The sequence below is a fragment of the Triticum aestivum genome, chromosome 6A, assembly GCF_018294505.1.
Source record: "Triticum aestivum cultivar Chinese Spring chromosome 6A, IWGSC CS RefSeq v2.1, whole genome shotgun sequence".
Taxonomy (NCBI): Eukaryota; Viridiplantae; Streptophyta; class Magnoliopsida; order Poales; family Poaceae; genus Triticum; species Triticum aestivum.
Genome location: NC_057809.1, coordinates 619743172 through 619766969, shown reverse-complemented (window position 1 = coordinate 619766969; position 23798 = coordinate 619743172). Strand labels below are relative to the sequence as shown.

At 46.5% G+C, this 23798-nt stretch overlaps 2 protein-coding genes and 1 pseudogene across 2 annotated transcripts; all 3 read right to left on the bottom strand.

Annotated features, from left to right (window-relative positions):
- Positions 1-579: 579 nt before the first annotated feature.
- On the bottom strand, positions 580-2079 carry LOC123129194 (uncharacterized protein At2g24330). The gene is made up of 4 exons (XM_044549434.1): positions 1816-2079; positions 1450-1603; positions 1168-1280; positions 580-947 (listed from the first exon to the last, which is right to left on the bottom strand). Exons 1-4 carry the CDS (start codon positions 2038-2040, stop codon positions 828-830), a joined length of 612 nt encoding a protein of 203 aa, XP_044405369.1. The 5' UTR covers positions 2041-2079; the 3' UTR covers positions 580-827.
- Positions 2080-3263: 1184 nt separating this feature from the next.
- Positions 3264-7970, bottom strand: LOC123129193 (eukaryotic initiation factor 4A-III homolog B). Its single transcript, XM_044549433.1, has 8 exons — positions 7572-7970; positions 6790-7030; positions 6624-6704; positions 4857-4964; positions 4662-4781; positions 4137-4304; positions 3940-4026; positions 3264-3661 (listed from the first exon to the last, which is right to left on the bottom strand). Exons 1-8 carry the CDS (start codon positions 7892-7894, stop codon positions 3548-3550), a joined length of 1242 nt encoding a protein of 413 aa, XP_044405368.1. The 5' UTR covers positions 7895-7970; the 3' UTR covers positions 3264-3547.
- Positions 7971-17296: 9326 nt separating this feature from the next.
- Positions 17297-18290, bottom strand: LOC123129866 (uncharacterized; annotated as a pseudogene).
- Positions 18291-23798: the final 5508 nt, after the last annotated feature.

Below are 23798 nucleotides of genomic sequence, written 5' to 3'. Positions count from 1 at the left end.
TGTGTATTGTCGGTGGATTTTTGTAGCAGCGCGGTTTAAGCGTCACGCGCTACTGCTAAGTTTGCACCAGTAGCGAGCTTTCCGTAGCCGTGCTGCTACTACTTAGCAGCAGCGCCTGTTTTTATGCCGCGCTGCTGCTAAGATTCTGTATATAAGGTTTTCCCTAATAGTAAAGTCTTCCCGGTGCAACAATCCCAATTCAAATTTGAAAGGGCGGCCAGTAGTTGGGCTCGTGGAGTTAGAATCAAGAATAATAGGCACATGATACTATAATTCCTCGATACGCTCTAGGGCCGGTATGAGGGGAAACCCATGTGAATCACCTGTCAGTTTTAGGAATCGAACTAGAATGGTTAGACTGCACAACCGCATGCCTGGCTAACCACTGAAATAAACCCTCTCTGGTTCATATTATATGCGTACATTTGTGCTGTGGTTGTGGTTATGATGGGCACGTTCTGGCATGCCAAGATCTCAGGACAGACATGCATCCAAGCTAGCAGCATGATGTGATGGTGTGTCATGCCAGCAATGTACGATATGCCAGCCCACAAAGGCTGGCTCACAGCACAACCCGAATTGAATCGCAAAAAAGTGTCCCAATTGAAATGCCCAAGGGTACAACCAAACCAACCAACCAATGTGTCTGCACGTACGTGTATAAATATGCCTGAAGCCACACTTTTTTTCACGTATTATGCTAGTAATCCGCGGGCCTTACTATGCTGGTAGTGCCACTAGGCTAGTGAAGACAAATGTTGCACGCGTGATCGATGATGTCGTCGTCGTCGCCATGGATGATGCGGAGAAGGTGGATGGAGGTTGAGTCAGTCGTCTCCGATGTGGAAGCTCAGCCGCGAGTGGCTCCGCTTGATCCTCCCGGCGGCGGCGGCAGTGACCGGCTGGTCGGAAGTAGCAGCAGCAGCAGCAGCATCTGGATCGTACTTCTGCATCCATCCATGGCGATGAGCACAGCACGTTAATTGATCAGGCAGAAGAAAATCTAATAGCATCAGATGCAGTATTAAACTGCATCATGACTCATGATGATGGGCATCAGATCGCAGCATGTGTGTACACTAGTAGTATATGGTGACTGATTTGGTGTGTGTATGTATGTATATGAATGAGTGTGTGTATGCAGGAGAGGAGAGAAGCAGGACGTACAGTGGAGACCTCGATGAGCTTCTGCATGTTGTGGTGGCTGCCTCTGAACTGCCCGATCTTGGCCTTGCGCTCCGCCACCAGCGCCCTCAGCCGCTGCTCGTCCCGCGCCTCCACTGCCATGTGCAGAATTTCATCAAAAGAATTACTCCCTTGGATTCATATTACTTGTCACTCGCTCAAACGGATGTATCTAATCTAGCACATCTGATAGACCATCGGAGATGCTTGTGATCTTAATTTCTTTACGGCGCTTGATTGATATTTGATACTGTATGAACTTACACATTTTGTGCAGCCTGGCGAACGCAGCCAAGACGACGGCGGCCGAGGCGGGTACGGCGAGCAGAGGAGGCGCAAACAGGAGCAGCAGCTTCCTGCTCCACCCGGCCACGCTCCGCCGCCTCGCCGTCCAGTAAGCATGAACCAACGCCACCACCTATCAAATGTTAAGCAGACCGTCAGCATGCAACTGCCTAAACCTGCTCAATCAGGTTCAGATGAATGGATCCATCAAAGTTACTGTATATATGTTCTTCTTGCTGCTTGGATTTATTTACAGGAGGCGATCGGCCATGGAGATCGATGGCCGGCTGATGGGAGCAACGGACGGATGAGCAAGTTAGCAGATGATGAAGGTAGGTGACGCACCTCGATGGCGAGGGAGGCGACGGCGATGCCGCGCCGGACGCCGCGCGCACTGGCGTGGCGGCTCTGGATGCGGGCACGGACGGCGGCCTCCTCGTCGGCGACGGCGCGCAGCCGGCGCTCCACCGCGGCCGGGTCCCCGGCGGGGTCGCCGAGCTTCCACCACACGCCCGAGAAGCTGCCCGCGCGGGCCAGCCGCTTGGCCGCCGGTGCCTCCACATCCGCCATCGGTGGAGCTCGCCTGACGTCAACCAAGTTCAAGCTGGTGTTTTTTATAACTCGAACGGAATGGAGGAGTTGTGCGCCCATGTCAATAAAATCCACCGACCACTGCACCAAAATAAATAAAAAGTTTCAACGTTGAAATGGCAGAATCATATACTGTATTCCCTCCGTAAACTAATATAAAAATGTTTAGATCACTATTTTAAATTACGGGTTTGCTATTTCATATCTAGATGTGAGATAATATCAACGTTGAAATGGCAGAATCATGGTTTTTACGGGTTTCCACTTCAGTCAAATCTTATATGCGAATTAAAAAGGACCGGAGGGAGTACTACTGATAAGAGCATGGTTAATAGTATAGCTAGCTTCATTAATACATGGCCCATCTCCCACTCTCACATAGTGTCTAAGAGCATGTACTGCAGCTGGCTTTTACTCCCTCCGGTCCTTTTTACTCTGCACATTGGTTTTGTCGAAAGACAAACTTTGCTAAGTTTGACCAAATTTATATTAAAAATTATTAGCATCTATAATATCTAATAAATATAATATGAAAATATATTTCAAGATGAATCTAAAGATATTTGTGTTGTTATGTGAATGTTTATAATTTTTTATACAAACTTAGTCAAAGTTGAATGAGATTGTCTTCGGACAAACCTAATATGCAGAGTAAAAAGGACCGAAGGGAGTATTTTATAGCCGGCTCCTCTTCTTTCCTCTCCATGTGTGCTGCAGCTGGCTTTTATTTTATAGCCGGCTCCTCTTCTTTCTTCTCTTCTTTCCTCTCCATGTCAGTAAAAAAATAATATTTTAACCCTTGTAGCCTGCTTACATAACCTTATTGTACTGCTCTAAGGAGGTGTTTGATTCCCTCAAAAAAAAAAAAAGAGGTGCCTGATGACTTTCCCAGTGAAGCCTGGCTCAGCGGAGTGTAAATTGTACTAGGCCTAATCTGTATCTGAAAAAAACGGTCGATCTGAGCGTTCCCGCGAGCCAGGCTAAGAGCGCTTCGCTTCAAGTTTCATGCATGCCAGTTTCTATGTGCGAGCCAGAGCCTGGTTGGCTTGATGCAGCCCACTAGTACCTGTATCGAACATGATAATTTTTCAATATTTTCTTTAGAAAAGAGATGCAGATATACTCCTAGATGGCAGCAAACACCGCAACATTCCCAACATCCCAAGTCAAACGGGATTCAGCAAGTTACGCAATTCGGGGCATTAACCAAACACTGAAACAAAATCTAATAATATCAAAATCGAAATGAACAGAGTGTTTGTCTGTCATGGCGGCGTCCAAATCAGAAGATGGCGGAACAACAAAAGAGTGTTTTACATGAGCTGGTCAATCCGAGAAAGAATATATACACTTCCCATGTTCCCAAAGCAACAAAAGAAATCTCAAGCTCCAGCACAAGAAATACAGCCCAAACATCGCATCGCAACCAAATCCCCACACACAGCGGCAAAGACAGAGAGAGGGAAACATCGCTCCGGTCCAGAGCTCAAATAAGATCGGCGACGTTCATGGGCATCTCGTCGATCTGCGTGCTGTAGTACTGCTCGATGTCCCGAAGGATACGGATGTCGTCCTTGCGCACAAAGTTGATCGCCACACCCTGCAGTCACGGCACACAGAAATTTTTCATGCAAGTCAAGAGTAGGCAGCATTTGGGATGCAGAGAACAAACATTTTGTTCAGATTAGTCAAGCCTTGCATATTGACTTCCGACAAGAGCTTTTAAACAAAAGTGTTGAATCACCGAATTTACTCCAATTGTTTTCTTTACTGAGACGGCATTATCTTCTTAATTGTTTTTGGCAACACAGAAACTATATAACCAAAATTCTCTAGCCTAAACTAACTTGAGTTATGAAGCACGAGTGAGAACTTTACCTTGCGCCCGAAACGCCCAGAGCGACCAATACGATGGATGTAAAGCTCACGGTTGTTGGGGAGATCGTAATTAATGACAAGAGAGACCTGAAACAAATCCAAACAGATTCAAGTCAGTAATCAAAGATGAGCATCATTATGCAACAGCATGCTTAAAGGTAAACAAGTGAAAGCTAAAACTGGCAAACAAGGCTTGCCTGCTGGACATCCAGCCCTCGAGCCCAAACATCGGTTGTGATCAGAACACGGGTCATGCCACCCCTGAACTCACTCATGATCGCATCCCTTTCCTTCTGAGGCATGTCACCGTGCATAGCTGACACTGTGAAGTTGTTGGTGCGCATCCTTTCAGTAAGCCAATCCACCTGGAAAAAAGAGAACTATCGCTTTAGCAAGCTGTGAACCCTCAATTATGTCAACTGACATAATTGACAAAGCTGGACATGGTTTTATAATACTTCCTAAGTCAAAGAAGGACATAGCTACAATTTAATAGCAAACACAAAAAATAGTGACAGACTTATATTTTAGCACTCATCAGCACGGAACAGGATAAAAGGAACAACATGCAGAGTCAGCAACAAAGTGATGTCCATAAGGACAAACAAGAGATTGGTGTCGACAAATGCTAACTGGAGTAGAGCAGAGTACTTCAAATAACAGCAATTCACCAGGGGCAATCATATGAACAACAAGAATCATTCAACTGAGGTACACATTACCTTTCTCTTAGTGTTGCAGAAAATGACAGCTTGGGTGATGGTAAGTGTATCATAAAGATCACATAGTGTATCAAACTTCCATTCCTCTTTCTCAACAGCAACAAAGAATTGTTTGATGCCCTACAAACATGAAATGGAAAATGTAAGTGCAAATAAGATAACATACAATGAAGCAAAACAAGTGGCAGTATTTACCTCTAGGGTCAACTCATCACGTTTTACAAGGATCCTGACTGGATCAGTCATGAACTTGCTAGTTATCTCCAAGATGTCATGGGGCAGAGTTGCAGAGATCAAAACAACCTGCATGGTATAATAATACACAATTAGAAAAAGTATGAGATCTCTGTGGAGTTCAACTATTTCTAGTCATCAGACTCGGTGCTCATGTTAACATTAATTCAAAAAGGCTAATTTTCCCATTACATTTCACTGCTTGAGGGATGTTACAAATGTTCAACTGATAGCTGAAGAATAATAGAAGGAAACGCAAAACAGAGGACCACCCCAATCGGCCCCCATATATATCTCTAACTCCTATAAAAAGCACAGTTGGTGATGTTTCATGTGGATATTTCTAGAGCTCTCCCATCCATTACAGTTTGCAAGGTTCTCTTCTATTTTTTTTTTGTCTACAGCTATATGCTTCATTGACATTGAACGCTAAAGTGTTGATAATCATGCAATTAAACAACCCAATGATAGATAATTAAACCTTTATTTGACAAGCTTTAAACATGCATATAGTGTGATCTTTACATCTACTCAAAACATTATTCCAAAAGCCTAGGATTGATCAAGTCGCATAAAAAGGGACTAGGCATAATTAACACTTCCTTTTGTCCAGCAGGTAGCCTTTCACTTCTCTGTGTTTTCTCTACCTTGGTTTGCTTGCTCTGTTAAATGCTGAATGTGTGCTTGGCTGCTTGCAGCTTGCACTGATCAGAGAGGAATGGCAGCAAGGGGGTAGCAGCAGTGGGTAGGCTCAGCCTAGGACTTGGAGTTTGTAAGTTGATACCATGGTATTAGATATCCTGCTGCTAGAATAGCTTATTAAGATGCTTTGGGCTGACTTACATGTCTATCGCTACTGATATTTGCGTTGCTATCATATCTTCAGAGTAAGGTTGTTGGAAGTTAATGATATTTGTGTTGTTTGCCTGATGAGGTCCCAAGAGAGGAATTGTTGTATGGGTTTCAGATAAGGGAGATGCACATGGACAATGGTGAAATCCCTGAATTAAGTAAATTAATTATCGGAGTTAGTGCTCTATTCTGTTCAGTATAAACAAACTTAATTATTTCTATCATTTCCTCACGAGTTTCTGCATCCTACCTGCATGTAGTTACAGAAGTGACACCTTCTGTTGCCTTGTCAGCATGGATTAGTTTTCTGATTGTGATTGTGATTGTGATTGTGATTGAAGTGTATGCCTTGATCTTTACTGTATGATGCAGTTCCGTGCCCTTGGCCCATTATTGTCCTTATTTCAGGGGCAAGCAACTGTTAGGTATTTGGAAATAGTTCAATTTCAAGTAGAGGTCTACTGTTTTTGCAAAGAAGATTTTGCCATAATATTGGAGAGGTAAAAAAGATACACAGAGGAGGTAACTAGAGGCTAGAGATAAAAATGGGTGTTTAAGAATCCAAATGGGTGCGTGTTTGATGGCTCACAAAATATAATGGATTTTAATAATATATTTCTATACATGTTTTATACTCCTTAGCTTTCTTTTTAGGAAATTTTATATTTCATAGCAACACACGGGCAGCTAACTAGTGAATAACAATGCCATGCATTGCTAGCTACAGCAAGATGATTACAGTAGAAAAAATCAAGCATTGTCAGAAAGGTGATATATAAAGGGAGAAATACATTCAGGTTACAACTTGAATTCTGCAGTGAAGAGCCAGACAGGGTAGACTGATAAATTACACAAACAAGTAGTTCAAAGACGGACCTGAAGTTCCGGGGGAAGATATCTGTAGACATCATATATCTGATCCTTGAAACCTCTGCTCAACATCTCATCGGCTTCGTCCTGTTATCAAATCAAATCATGTTAGAATCGTTGAACCTGACCAAAAAAAGGGAAAACAAATGCAGCATGACAAGAGCAAACTAACCAGGACTAGGAGCTTGATGGCTCTTGTGCGCAAGGTCCTTCTCTTGATCATATCGCACACTCTGCCCGGGGTTCCTGAAACAACATGCACTCCAGACTCGAGCTTCCTAATGTCCTCGCCGATACTTTTGCCACCAACACAGGCATGCACAGAGACGCTCATGAAGTTACCAACAGCCTGCATCACCCTCTCTGTTTGCGTCGCAAGTTCCCTAGTTGGCGACAGTATCAGCGCCTGCACCCTACAGAATCGAATATCGACTTCAGCTTCACTCTTTTGGAGCAAGTGGTATGTGCACAGTATCGGCACAGAAAGTAGAAGCGATAAGGCATAAGGTCGACAGAGTGTAAAATGTATAGCCCATTCGCAGGGGGTGATACAATGCATTGGTTTTAATAACAGGTTCCACAAATCTATGTTGGATCGAGTGCACAAGCATCAACGAAAGCAGGTGCATTACAGGGTTAAATGACACTAAATAGGCAGGTGGCCTCAGAATGTTTGAACAGATTCCGTAAATCACTAAATCTACGCCGAAATCACGCATCCCGCCGCAAAACCGAGAGCGCGGGCGGTGCCGCGCACGACATGAATGAATCCACGCGAATGAGACCAGCTCCAGCAGCGGGGGATGGCAGTCCAAGACGTACATTATATTAGGTAAATAAATAAACATTAAAATCTAGCGAGTCCTTGCCCGACCAATCGGCCAAGCAAGCAAGCAATCTGACAAATCCGTCGACGGTGGCAGATGGGGGGAGGGGAGGGGACGGGCGGCTTACTCGTGGACGTTGGTCTCGATGACCTGGCAGACGGAGAGGGAGATCATGGAGGTCTTGCCGGTGCCGGACTGGGCCTGCGCGATGACGTCGCGGCCGGTGATGATGGGGATGACGGCCCGCTGCTGGATGGCGGAGGGCTTCTCGAAGCCGTAGCCGTAGATGCCGCGGAGCAGGTCCTCGCGGATCCCCATGGCGTCGAAGCTGCCCACCACCTCCACCCCCGCCGAGGTCTCGAAGGTCAGGTTCTCGTCGTCCATCGGCCGGCCCCCGCCGCCCGGCCCGCGCCTCGTCGACGTCGTCGCGCCGCCCGCCGCCGCCGCCATCGGAGAAGCTGCGAAACCCTAGCTGGATGTGGGGGTTGGAGACGTGGGGAGCAGCAGCAGCAGCAGACAGAGACGCGGACGGGGGGAGGAGACTCTTTTGCCTTTTGCGCGTGGCGTGGGTACCTGGCAGGCCGGCCCGCGATGCGAGGTCGGTGGATCGGGGCTGTTTTGTCGGCCGTGCGTGGGCCGCTCTCGGGCCTGATAGAGATACAGAAAAGAAAAACGATTCATGAGGCGGGCGCCCCCTGTGTCTTGCTTTATTATAGCTAGACTTTTTTTTAGATTTGCCAGCGCTTTATTGATCAACATGAACAAAATTGAGTGTTTGGCAAGTAAATAAATGAGCTTCCGAATTCGAAGCTCTACCTTCAAGAGTAACTAAGCGGCAATCTAACTTACTAGCCCTAGTAGTGAATTCCTTAAGGATGGCCTCATAAGTGTCTCCTCTTCCCTCCCAAGATGTCATTCGCCACTGTCTTGGAGTCACCTGCAATAGCAATCTTTGAGATTGAGACATCTTTAGCTAGAGATAAAGCCTCATGGCAAGCTAGGATTTGCAACGTTGATGGGTCTGTGGTACAGGGCAGCAGAATAGGGCGACTCCTATATGACGCGCGCGAGCGTCAAGCTCTCGCCGCTTCGCTGAAGCAAAGAAACGGATCGACACGATATGGGCCGGCCCACTTGGAGAGAGGAACTGGTTTTGTGAAACTTCCAGAAGGTTCCCTGAACCGGGTTTTTTCTGTTTTGTTTTTTCGGTTTTCTTCATTACTTTTAGTAAATGTTTTCTTTTTTCTTCTTTTTTATCCCATTTCTTCTCTTTTTTTCTACTTTTTGTGTTTCTTTTTTCTTCTTCTTTTCTTGTTTTCCATAAATTCAAAATATCCAAAATATGTTTAGATTTTTTTAAATTCGTTTGAGTTTTCAGAAAATGTTTTTTGAAATTCCAAATTTTGTTCATGTTTTCGAATTTTGTTCATGTTTCAAAAATAGTTTTGAATTCCAATTTTTTGTTTACCGTATTGAAGAAAAGTGTTCACCATACATTGAAAAAATGTTCAATATGTATAAACAAATGTTCATCATATATAGAAATTTTGTTCAGCATCCATTCCAAAGGAGTTCATCGTATTTTTAAAAAAAATGTTCTATGTGTATTTGAATATTGTTCACCATACATTGAAAAAATGTTCATCATGTAGAGAAATTTTGTTCAGCATGCATTCAAAAAAAGTTCAGCATATTTAAAAAATGTTCAATGTGTATTTGAATAATGTTCACCCTGTACTAAGAAAATGTTCAATGTGTATTCTAAATTCGCTTTCTAAAAATTGTTCGCAGTACAAAAAAAGTATTCAGATTTCAAAAGTTTGTTCAATTTTTGAAAAACATAGTTTATGTTTAAAAGAACAAGAATATTCGAAATTGGCGTAAGATTTTCGGACATTGTCCGCATATTTAAGATTTTCATTTTTCCAAGAATTAATGGAAAATGTTGAAAAACCCCGGATCTACCAATTGGATTAGTACTTAAAAACAAACGCCGTTTTTAGGATGTACACAATTAGTATCCCAGCTGGCCAGCTTCGTTTGCAGGCAGGGCCGACCCATTCGTGCGTCAGCTTTAGCGAAACCTTTTGACGCACACGAGCGTCGAGCAGGGGCACCCACAGAATAGATGATGAACCCCAGCATCATCAGCTCGAGATGTCGTGAACCCTCGCGTGAAGCGGAGCACCAGATAGACCGGCCCAGCCGCACGGGAGGTCATAGCCTCAGGCTTTTTTTTCTTATTTTATTTCACATTTTTCTATCAAAAATGTAAAAAGTGTATGGAAAAAAAGTAGACATCAAAAAATATAAGATTTCAAATAATTGTTAATCATGTATTTAAAAAAAGGTTTAATGTGTGTATAAAAATGTTTCTAATGTATACGAAATTTTTTGAATGTGCACTTAAAATCAAGAAAAAACAAAAAAAGGAAACAAAGAAATTAGAAGAAAAAAAAGAAGATAATCGAGAAAGAAAAAAAAACTGAAGAAAAAAAAGAAAGAAAACAAAAGTGAAAAGACAAAGTTGGAAAAATTATAGCAAGTTTTATGTGACTGCTACGGGCTGAGGAAGAACCGCTCTTACCTACGCATCAAAACCACAACGATATTTCATCAAGTATGTGTTGTTTTAACCTTCTCAAGGACCGAGCGTAGCCACACTTGATTCAACTAAAGTTGGAGAAACTGACACCCGCCACTCACCTGTGTGCGAAGCACGTCGGTAGAACCAGTCTCGCGTAAGTGTACGCGTAATGTCGGTCTGGGCCGCTTCATCCAACAATACCGCCGAATCAAAGTATGACTTGTATCGCCCACAACTCACTTGTGTTCTACTCATGCATATAACATCTATGCATAAACCCGGCTCGGATGCCACAGTTGGGGAACGTAGTAATTTCAAAAAATTTCCTACGCACACGCAACATCATGGTGATGCATAGCAATGAGAGGGGAGAGTGTTGTCCACATGCCCTCTTAGACCGAAAGCGGAAGCGTTATGACAACGCGGTTGATATAGTCGTACGTCTTCACGATCCGACCGATTCAAGTACCGAATGCACGGCACCTCGAGTTCAGCACACGTTCAGCTCAATGACATCCCTCGAACTCACGATCTAGCAGAGCTTCGAGAGAGAGTTCCGTCAGCACGATGGTGTGATGACGGTGATGATGACGCTACCTGCGCAGGGCTTCGCCTAAGCACTGCTACGATATGACCGAGGTGGATTATGGTGAAGGGGGCACCGCACACAGCTAAAATATCAACTGATCAACTTGTGTCTATGGGGTGCCCCCCTTCCCCGTACACTAGTAGAAAAAGGGCCTATAGTCCCGGTTCGTAAGGGTCTTTAGTCCCGGTTCCTGTGTCGGTACTTTTGCCCCGACCCTTTAGTCCCGGTTCAATCCAGAACCGGGACTGATGGGCCTCCACGTGGGCAGTGCGCAGAGCCCAGGCAGGAGACCCTTTGGTCCCGGTTGGTGCCACCAACCGGGACCAATAGGCATCCACGCGTCAGCATTTCTGTGGCTGGGGTTTTTGTTTTTTTTTAAGGAGGGGGGTTTGGGGGTTTTGGGGGGTTAATTTAGGTGTTTCATATATTGTGTTAGCTAGCTATAATTAATAGAGAGAAGTATCCTCTCTTATGTCCGTGCTTGGTCGACGCTACGTACTATACATATGTATAGAGAGGACTAGACACGCTAGCTAGCTAGTAAGCAAACGAAGGAAACAAAAGATCGTCATGAACATATATGCATACAGAGAGAAGTGATATCGACCACCTCTCCTTCTCCGAGAGATTGGTCGAACAACAAGTTCTCGTATAGCTATCTGAGACTATCGGCTACATATATACAATAATTATCTCTTACAAATATAATCATACGGACTCAGGGGCCACATAGAATTCTCCGTCTTCAGGGATCACGTGGTCAAGAAAGAATGCCGCCAATTCCTCTTGAATTGCTCGCATGCGAGCTGGTGCTAGGAGTTCATCCCGCTTCCGAAACATCTAATTTAAAGAAGGGGGTCAATACATACATACATATATATATATATATATATATATATATATATATATATGAATGAATGAAACACAACACAAATGATGGTAATAAAATAAAATTGTGAATGTTGTTATTTACGTACTTCATATTGTTCGTCAGTGTAGCCCCGCTCACAGGTCGTGTGGCGGATGGACTCGCAAACGTAGTATCCACAGAAATCATTCCCTTGTTTCTGCCACAACCACTTTACAAGAAATAGAGGTTAATCAAACTGATAAGCAAGAATGCCAAATGGTATTGATGAAACTAGCGCTTGAATGACTAGTAGATGCGCTTAAAATGCTACTATAGTACTTACTTTCGGGTGTCTAAATTGCAGCTCCTTCGGCAGTCCTGGAGCTTTTCTGGTGAATTTTCTCCAAACCCTGCCGGATAAAGAAAACAATTACTTGATATATCTGGAAATTACCCTGATGTGATGGATAATGATCGATTTAACTTATTTCTCGAGTATTTGAGTCATGTCTGCATAGTCCCGGGGATCTTTTCGTCTTGAGTCTAAGACGGTTACTAGTCCCTGCTCAAGCTTAATCTCTAGGAGAATATAGTGGAAACTGCACACGCATGCATAACTCATCAATTACATTACTATAACCTTGACTAATATATAAGGGAAACCGAATACGCACAAGACAGTAACACTCACTTGAAGTTGTAAGGAAAGAGTATTATATCTTTGTTTTCATTTATTACGAACGATCGTAGCAAGTTGGCCTCGGTAGCCGCGGCATGAAATTTAACCTGAGTTGCATCTAAGAGATATGTGTTAATGAACCCAATATCACCGACTTGTCTTTTCTTCAATTCGGCGATCTTCAATCTGCATAATATAGTGAGGATGATTATAAATACATGCAATGAAAGAGCTAAGCTGTATAGAGAAACTTAATGACAGAAGTAGTACTACTTACAGACATTAGCAGGCGACCGTTGTTTTATCGAGGGCCAATTGATTGAAAAACTGATAGAACTCCTCAAATGGAACAGGCAACAGTTCAATTCCAACGAGGTCATGCTCCATTTTAACTTTCACATACAAAGTACTCCTCCCCCTAGAGTCTCTGCAGATTTTCAAGTACCAATCATGCAATTTTCGCATCATCATTGATAGAGATCTTTCATCTTTGACGAGAGGCTTCCCGTACTCGTATCTTTGTATCTGCACGTCCATGGGTTCATAATGTACATCGTCGGGCAGGTAATCTGCAAGATTGCTATAACCGGGCACCATCCTCGGATCATTAGCGACGTTGTGGCTAGGCACCTTGAGCGGGGGCACGATTGCTTCGCTTGTTCGCCGAGCTGGGCAATTTGTTTCCCAGCTCGTCGTTCTTTCTGCCTTTGATCACTGACAGTACTTCTCGACCGCTCCGCTTCGGCAAATTCCTTTCCAATAATGCGCTCATAGTTTCCTTTCGGCAGAGACTTCGGTGGTTTTGTCAGGGCAGCCAGAGTGCGCTTCACTTTCACCGGATCTACCTTCTCCTTCGGAGGTGGATGTCTCTTTGCTCTCAACCCTTGAAACCAGTCATCCACTTCGGTTCGCGTGATCTCGGCGTTCTCCTCCGGGGTCCTCTCATATGGTAACTTCTCTGGAGTCTTTAGAGAAGGACCGAATCTGTATGTCCTCCCGCCTTTGGTTGTACTGCTAGACGCCGACCGAGCAGACGGAGCGGTTTTCTTCTTTACTTGCTTACGAGGCGGAGGAGAAGGACTACGATGCGCCGGAGCAGCTGGAGCGGCGACAGGTCTCTTCCGCCCTTACTGACAAGGCGGAGAAGGAGGAGGCTGGCTGCTCGGGCGCGTCGGCGCAGGCGGAGAAGGAGGCGGAGTGCCGCCACATGCCGGAGAAGGAGCCGGCCGAGGGCCCTGATCGTCACTCGCCGGAGGAGGAGGCGGTGGAGGAGGCGGAGTGCCCTGACTCGCCGGAGGAGGAGGAGGAGGCGGAGGCGTCCAGTTCGGAAGGTTGATGAGCTCCTTTCACCATAGGCATGGAGTCTTCAGAGCAGACCCCAGCCGAGTCTCCCCTTCACCGGTAGGGTGGTCAAGCTGGAGGTCCTCAAATCCCTCTGGTATTTCATCCACCATCACCCTAGCATATACTTCTGGAATCGGCCGACAGTGAAAAGTTGCGCCGGGTTCAGTAGGATAAACAGAGCCAACAGCCGCCTTGACCTTCAAATTCATCCATTGCGTCATAAGGTGGCAATTTTGAGACTCAGTGATAGCATCCACGGGATAGCTGGCAGGAGCCGTCAGGGCATGCTCCGGCTGAAGCAGCTCGGTGGAAGCCACGCTGCTTCTGCGCCGAGATGGCGGGGTAGCTTCGGGGGAGGCTTCGGCAGTACGTTTGCTGCGATTTGTTTCTCGTTCCTCTATCGCGTCTACCCTTGCTTGCAGCGCCTGCATTTGGGTCTGCTGCACCTTTTTCCTCCTCTCATGGGATTTGTAACCGCCTGCGTCCGGAAACCCAACCTTCCACGGAATGGAGCCTGGCATGCCTCGTGTCCGTCCAGGGTGCTCAGGATTCCCTAGGGCCATTGTGAGCTCGTCGTTCTCTCTGTCTGGAAAGAACGTCCCTTCCTGCGCTGCTTCGATATACTGCTTAAGCTTCCTGACTGGTATGTCCATTTGATCGTTCGTCCAAATGCACTTCCCTGTTACAGGGTCCAAGGTTCCAAGGTTCTGCATTATTTATTTCCTTTTGTTTTTTGTTTTATTTTTTAATTCTTTTTGCTTTTAGTTTTAGAAAAATTATAAACTTTCTGTTAGTGCCATTAGTTTTCAAATTTGAAAACACTTTTTTAGTTTTTTTTGTTTTCTTTGTTTATTTTATTTTGTTTCTACTTACAACAAAATACTATTGTTGCTATTTTTATTTTTTTCCATTTTTTTTGTTTTGTTTTATGTATTATTTTTTTCTTTTGTTTTTTCTTTATTTTTTAATTCTTTTTGCTTTTAGGTCAGCAAAATTATAAACTTTCTGTTAGTGCCATTAGTTTTAGAAAAAAATATAAACTTTCTGTTAGTGCCATTAGTTTTCAAATTTAAACAGTTAAACATAGTGCGTAAAATCGTCTAAGATGACAAGATAATAAAGATAGCCGGAGTTGCTCGCAATGGGCGATGTCCAAACATCGCAATGTATCAACTGAAACGGATAAGCCGCAATAGTGGTAGAGTTGCTAAAGGGGAGACGCACGTGTTTGCCAACACGGCAGGCATGACAAGTATGGTCATCGACCTTATTACAAGTGAAAGGAAAACTACGAAGAATGTGACGGAGCGAGGCGTGATTAGGATGACCCAGATGAGCATGCCAGAGGTCCACACTGGCGGCGAGGGCGACAGGGGCGGCGTCGGTGGAGGATGGTGGGTGGACCGAGTAGAGGTCATCCGGGCTGTCACATCGGTGAAGAATCATTCTGGAACGGGCGTCCTTCACGGAAAAACCACAACCGTCAAATTCAACCGTAATAGGATTTTCACGAGTAAGGCGGCGAATAGAGACAAGATTTTTGATTAGTTCAGGAGAAACTAAGATATGAGACATGTTAATGGGGGTACTAGAAGACGGAAAAGAAGTAGAACCAACATGTGTAATGGGAAGGGAAGAGCCATCGCGGAGAGTAATGCAAGTGGCGGTGTTGGTGGGAGAGAAAGAAGTGAGGTTACCCAGGTTGGAGGACATGTGTGCGGTAGCCCCGGAATCCATAAACCAGTCGCCGCCACCGGTGTAGGTGTTGGGGGTGGGGGCGGACTGCAGCGCCGCGAGAAGAGACGGGTCCCAAGGCAGCAAGGCGGGGGCCGAGTTGTAGAAGCCGGCGCCGGGCTGCGGCGGCGCAAGGGCCGGCAGCGGTGGATAGGCCGGGTAGGCCCCGGACTGCTGGAATGCCGCGAAGGCCGCAGGTGGCTGCAGGACGCGCGTGGTAGGCTTGATGCTGCGCTGGCCGAGGACCTAGGATGCCGGGGGCGGTGGGGCGGGGAACCCGCATAGAGTATGCATGGACGACGCCGGTCCAAGGGTTTTGCCCGTAAGCCCACGACGCCATGGGCTGCTGCTGTTGCTGGACGCAGGGTGTCCCGGCGGGGTTGGCCGCCCGCTGCTAGCCCTTGCGGCCTCCCTTGCCGCGGCGACCGCCGCGCTCGTTGGAGGCAGCAGGCTGCGGCGACCCCTGTTGGGGGTACGGGAAGGGCGGCTGGACCGGCTGGGGCGGGAAGGGCGCCGACGCCTGTTGGGGAGCCGCACCACGCGACGTGCCGGCGGCAAGGGCTGTGTGAACCGCCCGGGCCCTCATCTTCTTCATCCTGCGTTCCTCCAAACGCAGGTAGGCGACGACCTTAGGGAAGGTCAGGTTGGGAATGAGCGTGAGGTTGGCAGCCACGTGGGTGAACTCCTCGTTGAGACCGGCGACGAGTGTGCTGAGAAGAAGGTCGTTGGAGACGTGCTCGCCGATGTCGCGGAGCTCATCACAAAGGCGCTTTAGGCGCAGGCAAAAGTCGTCCACGGAGGAATTATTTTGATGGCACCCAAAGAACTCCTGTTGGAGAAAAACAAGCCGCTCTAGCCGATTGTCGATGAAGAGGCTATTGAGCTTCGTCCAAACGGCGTGTGCTTCATTGCCGTCTTGCACCACCGTGTAGAACAAGTCCTCGGAGATGGTGAGGAAGAACCAGCGAATGAGTGTCGCCTCGACCGCCAACCACTCGGCGTCAAATGCCATGGTCGCGGCGTCAACGGTGCCGTCGATGTGCTCATGGAGGTGAAACTCATGGAAAACAAGGTTAAAGTGAGTCTTCCATGCATAGTACGAGGAGTCCTCCTGGGAGAGGCGGATGGGCAGATGGGCGAGGATGTCGATGTTGCGGATGACCTCGGCGGGGATGGGAGCAGGGCCGGCGAAGGGGTTGGATCGTTGGGTGGTGCCGGACATGGGGGAGGAGGAGTCAGAGGAGGCGAACGACATGGTGGCATGCGGCTAGGGTTTGGTGGAGGTAGAAGGAGAGGGGGGAGTTGGCTGCGAGGGAGGGTGGCAGCGGGGTTGGGATGCGGCGGCAGAGGGACTGCGGCGGCAAGGGGCGGCGGCAACACCTGGCGGCGGCGGCGGCTTAGGTGCGGCGGCGGCGGCGGAAGCGTGTTTTAGGAAGAAAACTCGGTATCTGATACCATGTGGAATATGCGATACGTTCATTGATCGTATGCCGTAGCATATATAGAGTACAAGGGTAAGAATATCTCAACCGTATCCACTATACAAGGAAAGGATCGGAAGATATCCGTAGACTAGGAAACAAATAAAAGGAAATCCTAGCTGCCTAAGTACATGCGATCATGAGTATCTCAACAGACTGCGACTACGAGATTTTTTACGGTACATCATACTACCTAATTTGATGGGTATTACACAGTAAGCGAAAGAATGATGGAACAGAGAACACATGAAACCAGCAGATGAGAGTTGAGAAATAATTTGAGCATGCTCGCGGCACTAGTGTAACCACTACAAACATCTCCTAATTCTTACCAACTCCAGCAAACTAACCACATAAGCGGGAGGGAGCACACATGCGCACCAAATGTTATGAAGCGGCAAAAGAGTTATTGTTTGCTCTCTGGCCCACAGGGAAATCTAAGAAGAAGCTGGCTGTGCAGTAAGCTGTGGTTGGGCAGGATCACCGTACATCAGAGTAGAACATGCTTGGGTACAGCTACAGCCAGATCGGGAAACCTTCTTTTTCAGGGGAATGCCAATATGCAAAGTTGTCATTGTCGGCATAGTACTAGCAGCTGTTGCTCCTTCCTCCCCATTGTTCCGGACTCATGCACGAAAGCGGTGTGCCCGTTTCTTCAGCCCGGATAAAAAGTGCCCAGTCGTCCAGCTTCTCCAAGGTCATCACTGAAGCGGGCTTGGTAGAAAAATCAAGGCGGTAGAGCTCATAAGCAAGGGGAATGAGAACGATAAGCATGTCACCACAAACCAGCACCTCTGTCATATCATGAGGTTCTGGACTCCAGTCCTGCTTGTCCTGCAAACCAAGCTGCGGGGCCAGCTGCACATAGTGGAACCGCCCATTGCCATCCGAGAGAATGAACTGGCCATTGAATTCCACAATCTGGTCCGTTTTCAACATATATATAAGGAAGTTGAACTTGGGACCAAGAGTTGCTTCCAATAGGCCAATCAAACAGGTAGAACTTGGTGCTGAGAAGGAGATGTGAGTTGTGTGATGCGAGGGGGGGGTCTCCTGTTAAAATGCCATACAACCATAATATTGGACGCTTGGCAATGGGTGGGAGACGTGGAGCTCAAACCTCCACGCCAGTGAACACATCTACTATGTGACAGTACCCGTCGCAGTAGTAGATGAGATTACTGAGATTACCATAGGGAGGGCCGATACATGTCATCTTCTCCATAGTTTCTTGAGGAATCTGGCAGTGAAGGGCGGCATTCGAGTTGGCTGGATCAACAACCTTACATGTGTACATATCACGGCAACCATTAGTAGCAGGAAGAAGAGGACCTTCTACACGAACATTGAGTTGGATGAGGAGAGGCGGGCATTTTATGCCGAACGTAGATTTGGATGGGTATGAGAAGGCAGCACGCCAAGATGGGCATCTTGCCGCGAAGCCAAGAATGTCTCGGACAGAGGCCAACCGAGCAACGATGGAATGGAGCAAACCATATGGGAGGTCAGCCCAACCTTGGAGCCGGGAAAAAGCAGGGGGTGTGGCGAGGGAGACGGCGGACAGTTTGCTGGGGTTTTCCATGATGCGGTAATCGCGGCAAACTCTGCAAACAGTAAACAAATTGTAAGCCGCTTAAGGAATAGGAGACGTAAGTAGCATGTTAATTAAAGAGTAACCATGGATAAGCAAATGATGTTTTGCATGTTTGATAGAGTTTATGCCTATCTATCTATCTATCTATCTATCTATCTACCTATCAAACAAACTTGTCATGCACAAGTAATAAGTACAATGGACCGACAAATATATGCTTATGAATCAAGCTGTAAAAAAACTGGAAGCTGCTTAAGAGAATAAGAGACATAAGTAGCATGTTAATTAGAGCCATGGATAAGCAGATGATATCTTGCAGGTCAGATAGAGCATATGGCTATCTATCTATCAAAAAACTTGTTATGCATCAGGAATAAGAACCGTGGATAGATAATAGACGATATCCTTGAGATGAAATGTATGTTTATGAAGCAAGCAGGAAAAAAGCTGTAAGCTGCTTAACAAAATGAGAGACGTAAGTAGCATGTTAATTAGAGCCAGATAAGCAGATAATGTTTTGCAAGTCTGATGTAGTGTATGCCTATCTATCACACAAGCTTGTTATGCACAAGAAATAAGAACCCTTTGGTAGATAAATATACGATATCCGTCAGACGAAACGTATGCTTATGAATCGAATAAACTTGCTATACGCTAAAAACAACAATTTCGATCTGGTTAAATTATGGCGGGTCATCCCCTTGTGTTCAGAATAAGCTAATATCACCCTGGGCAAGATCAGGTACTTGCTTATGAAAATGTATTGTATACTGTAAATCAAAGTGAGAAGTGCAGTACTAGCTCTCTAACCGATATACCGCGCTTCGATGCACTCTGGTGTTGTTTCAAAATGTGTATTTTTTTTCTTCCATTTGGCAGATCATCTCTGGGCGCTCAAATTGCTCAAAATGACCGACTAACCAAAACTGAAATGTATGTATATCAATGGAAGGTACTTGTTATGCACTAAAATCAACAATTTCCATCTCTGTTTGAATTTCGGTGGGTCACCCATGTCGTATTCGGAATAAATAGCACCCCCCCGGGCAAGAATATACTTGCTTATGGAAATGTCTCCCTCGAGTTGAAGTGATAAATAAACATAATAAAGATTAATAGCAGAAGGATGCATGGCAGCAAATGATAGCCTATCGACTAGCATGAAGGAAATGGAAAACAGCAAGTGCAGCTCCTATTTTGGTCAGATGTTTCAAAATGCCTCCCGTTTTGTTTCTTGCATTCGTGGATCATTTCAGGGAAAAAACGACCGACTAACCAGAACTGAGTCCACTAGGATGAGCCGTGCCAAATTGATCCACGGAGATGATCTCGTCGGGCTATGAGAAAGAACTAAGAGATGGACTGAACCAAGAAAGAAGCAACGGGATTCGTACAGCATCCAACCGTGCCAAATTGACGCAGAGGCAGAGGGGGCGGGAGAGGAGAGGCCTTGCCTCGCGGAGGCGGAAGGAGACGGCGATGCGGTGACGGATGGGCTGCTGGGGACGTCTTCTCCGGCGGTGCCGCCGCCGCCGGGGGAGGATCTGCCCCTGGTTCCTTTCTCTTCCCCAATGCACTCCACTAGTGCTAAGTGCAAACGGACAGAGCACTTGTAGAAAAAAGCCCTTTAGTCCCGGTTCGCAACAGCCTTTAGTCCCGGCTGTGCAACCGGGACTAAATAAGCGCGACTAAAGACCCCCCTTTAGCCGCGGCTCTTACGGACCGCGACAAAAGTCTTTAGTCCCGGTTCTTGTGGCTGACCGGGACCAAAGGCCCGCCACGTGGGCGCCCGTGGTCCGTCGGGGCCGAGGACCTTTAGTCCCGGCTCTCGTGGCCAACCGGGACTAAAGGCCTCCTCCGCAGGTTTAGGGTTTTAGCCCCCCTAAACCTGGTTTCTTTTTAATTTGTAGTGTTTTATTTGTTTTATATTTTATTTTGTGTTTTATTTTATTTTTGATGAAGTTTCTGTACACATATTCTACGCTTCTATATACATGCATATGAAATTTCAAACAAGAAGAATTCAAGAGGAATATATAATATATATTCAATCTCGGGTGACCATATACAACTTCGAACAAGTTTCCATACACAATTAGGATGGATGACTATATACAACTTCGAACAAGTTTCAATCTCGGGTATGCATATAAATTTCTTCGTCCTCGGTATAGTGTTGTCCTTTAGGATTGATGACTTCCCTCATGAAAAATCCTGCTAATTCTTCTTGAATTGGTCGGAAGCGAGCTTCTGGACTAAGCCTCCTCCGCAAGTTATCCGTCGCGTTCCGCACGCTAGCTGATGCCTTCCGCTCAGTGGTTTGTCTCCGGATGTTCTCACAAACATAGTATCCACATAGATCGGTCCCCGATGGCTGCTTATCCACATTAACTAACTTTCTGAAATCTAGCTCATGTTTGAATTCACCGACAGTTTCTTCTGAGAACCGTCTCCAAACCCTACAGGGCAAAGAAAATTAAATGAATAAGGGATTTATTAGTTAGTTGATATTAGGAAATGAAGAGACCGATCGATATAGAGCTCAAATGATTGAAAATAATTACTTTTGCAGCATTTTTCTCATGTCGGCCCAACACTTTGGATCCGAATCCTTAGAGTCCATGATTAGAACTGTGGAGGTGTGAAGTTCAATATTTAGCAGAATCCAGTGGAACCTGCGGACACGTTACATGCACAGTCATGCATAACTCATCGATTAGACATACCATGCATGGAGTAAACAAAATAGAATGGGCACAAGAGAGAAACACTCACCCAAAATGGTAAGGAAATAGAATATGACTTTTGAGTTGATGCTTTTTAAGAAACTTGTACAGGTCTTTCTCCATGTCTTTGGGATGATGTTCTAACACATGTCCATTAACGATATGTGGGTCAATGAACCCAACATCATGGATGTTTCTTATTTTGCATTCCCAAATCTTCAATCTGCATAATAGCGTACGCAACAATATAGTTAGGACAATATATATATATATATAGTGCAGGCAATGAAGAACGAGATGAGGTAGAAATAAATCACTTACAGAACGTAGCAACTCAGCATAGATTTGTCGAGGGCGCGCAGATTGAACAGCTGGAATAATTCACTCATATGAACTTCTACAGAGTACCGTTTGATGTGATGCTCATGTGTAACATCCGCATAAACATATTCTTTGTCGGCCCATGTTATGAATTGCTTGTACCAACGTAGCAGATTTCGCATTTGTGTTGGTAGACTATTTTCCTTCTCAGGCTCGACGAGAGGCCCCTTCCGCACATATTGTAATGTTATCTCACCTGCAGGCGCATCCTCAAGGTCTAAGAAGGCACGAACAGTCAAACCCATCTCGGACGCTTGTTTCATGGCAGCCACTACAGTCAATCCAAGTGCTGTCGCAGCTGCTATGATCTCGGGGTCCTCTTCCGGACCGGCTTTCACTATGAGCGGGGGGATCGATTGTTTCTTCTGCATCCCGAGCTGGTCAACTTGTTTCCCGCTTTTTTTACTTTCTTCCTCCTTCAATATTTTTGCTTGCCTACGAAGTTCATGTCCATAGTCGTCAGGCATATTCAGCTCGGCTTGGGACGGTGTCGTCAAAAAATCCTTAGCCCACTTCTTTTGCTTCTCAGTGAATACTTGCTTGGGCTCAGGCACTTTTTTCGCCTTCATATCCGCCTTCCATTTCTCATAATCAGTAGACGCGGCCAATGTGAGGTCAGCTTCACTAAGTTCCCCAGGCCTTGGGAGGAGAGGCTTCAGCGATGGCTCCGGTACCCTTGTGGTCTTAGGTACATAAGGGTCCGGGTTAATAGTCCAGGAGCAGGTTTCCTTGCTGTCCGCCTGCTTCTGCTTCTTCGTCGGAGGTGGATTGGGGGGCGTCGTACCCGCCGGAGGAGGATTGGGGGGCGTCGTACCCGCCGGAGGTGGATTGGGGGGCGTCGTACCCGCCGAAGGAGGATTGGGGGGGCGTCGTACCCGCCGGAGGTTGTGGATCGGGGGACGGCGTCGAATGGCGTGAAGGAGGTGTAGGTGAACCACCACGACCACCACCACCGCCACCACCGCCACCACCACCACCATCGGAGGGGGGTGGACTTGCTAGCCTTGGCGCCTCGTCTGGAAACACTATGTACTTCTTTTTCCATAGAATGTACTGGCGCTTGACATCTCCAAGTCTGCTATCCCCTTCGGGTGTAGGTTTGTCAATCTCCAGGTCCTCAAACCCTTGGACTATGTCTTCCACCGTGACACAAGCATAGCCATATGGAATGGGGTTGTTGTGGTGGAGTGCTCCAGGTTTACAGGGTAAAGCACTGCCGCTAGCTACCTTCGTGGAAACGTTCCCCACGGGATAATGCAGATCACAGTCTTTCATCTTCTTTACATCATCCACGGGGTAGTGAGGCTCTGGTGCACGAATCTCGATCATCGGTGCACTAGCACCAGGCGGGGCATCCGTGGAAGCCACGCTGCTTCTCCGCTGCTGGCTTCCGCAATCTGCTTCATGATCTTCATGCGGCCCTGCAGCCGATTTTTCTTTCAATAGTTCATGCACGGTCTGCTTCAACTCATGGAGTTCCGATGCAAACTTCGTCATAAGATCTGCATCCCGGTCCGTCTTTCTCTTACGGCTTCTGTAACCGTACGGGTCATTGTCCTGGGAAAACCCTACTTTCCACGAAACTTTGCCTTTGCCTCGTACACGTCCTCCGTGTTCATCATTCCCGAGGGCTAAAGTCAGTGCGTCTTTCTCTCTGTTGAACTTGATCAAGCCCGCTTGAGCTTGGGTCATTGCGTCAATAAGGGCTTGGGTCGGAGCAAAGTGTCGATGCCGGTGAACACACACCCCTGTCTCCGGGTCTAGCGATCCCCCATGCCCGTACCACCAGCTTTTGGCCCTTGGGTCCCATCCCTCTGTACCTAGAGGGATTCCTCGCACCCTTAGGTCCTCCTCCATCTTCTGCCACCTAGGGTCCGCAAGGCGGTATCCTCCTGGCCCCATAATATGATGGTACTTTTTCTTAGCCGCATTATCCTTATTTTTTTTCGATATTTCCTTGAAATGGTCCGATTGCTTTTGCCTCACAAATTCTGGCCAATCATCTTTCAGTTTCTCATATTGTCCATTGAAATCCGGAGTCTTGCCCTTGTTGACATAGTCACGGGTTAAATTTTTCTTGAAGTTCCGGAATGCATCGGCCATCTTCTGAAGAGCGAACTCTTTAACTAGCCTCCTCCTCTGACGTCCACCCGGAACCTCGTTACCGAATTCATCGACTTTGTTGTATTCCGGAGGTAGAATGAAATGTTCCATAAGCTTTCTCCAGCAATCCTTTTTCGTTCTCTTGTCGACAAAACTGAAACCAAGACGTGCCTTCTTTGGCTCTTTCCATTCCTGGACGGTGATCGGGACGTTGTCTCTAACAACGACTCCGCATTGGTTGACAAACTTTGAGGTGTGCTGTAGGGGCTTGCCGGTTTCACTGACA

Coding starts and splice junctions, on each gene's coding strand:
- LOC123129194 (XM_044549434.1), bottom strand. CDS start 2,040: ATGGCGGATGTGGAGGCACCGGCGGCCAAGCGGCTGGCCCGCGCGGGC. Junction 1,281..1,449: donor CGCCAGGCTGCACAAAATGT/GTAAGTTCATAC, acceptor TGCACATGGCAG/TGGAGGCGCGGGACGAGCAG. Junction 948..1,167: donor AGCTCATCGAGGTCTCCACT/GTACGTCCTGCT, acceptor GGATGGATGCAG/AAGTACGATCCAGATGCTGC.
- LOC123129193 (XM_044549433.1), bottom strand. CDS start 7,894: ATGGCGGCGGCGGCGGGCGGCGCGACGACGTCGACGAGGCGCGGGCCG. Junction 6,705..6,789: donor CCATCAAGCTCCTAGTCCTG/GTTAGTTTGCTC, acceptor ATTTGATAACAG/GACGAAGCCGATGAGATGTT. Junction 3,662..3,939: donor CTGGGCGTTTCGGGCGCAAG/GTAAAGTTCTCA, acceptor CCGTGACTGCAG/GGTGTGGCGATCAACTTTGT.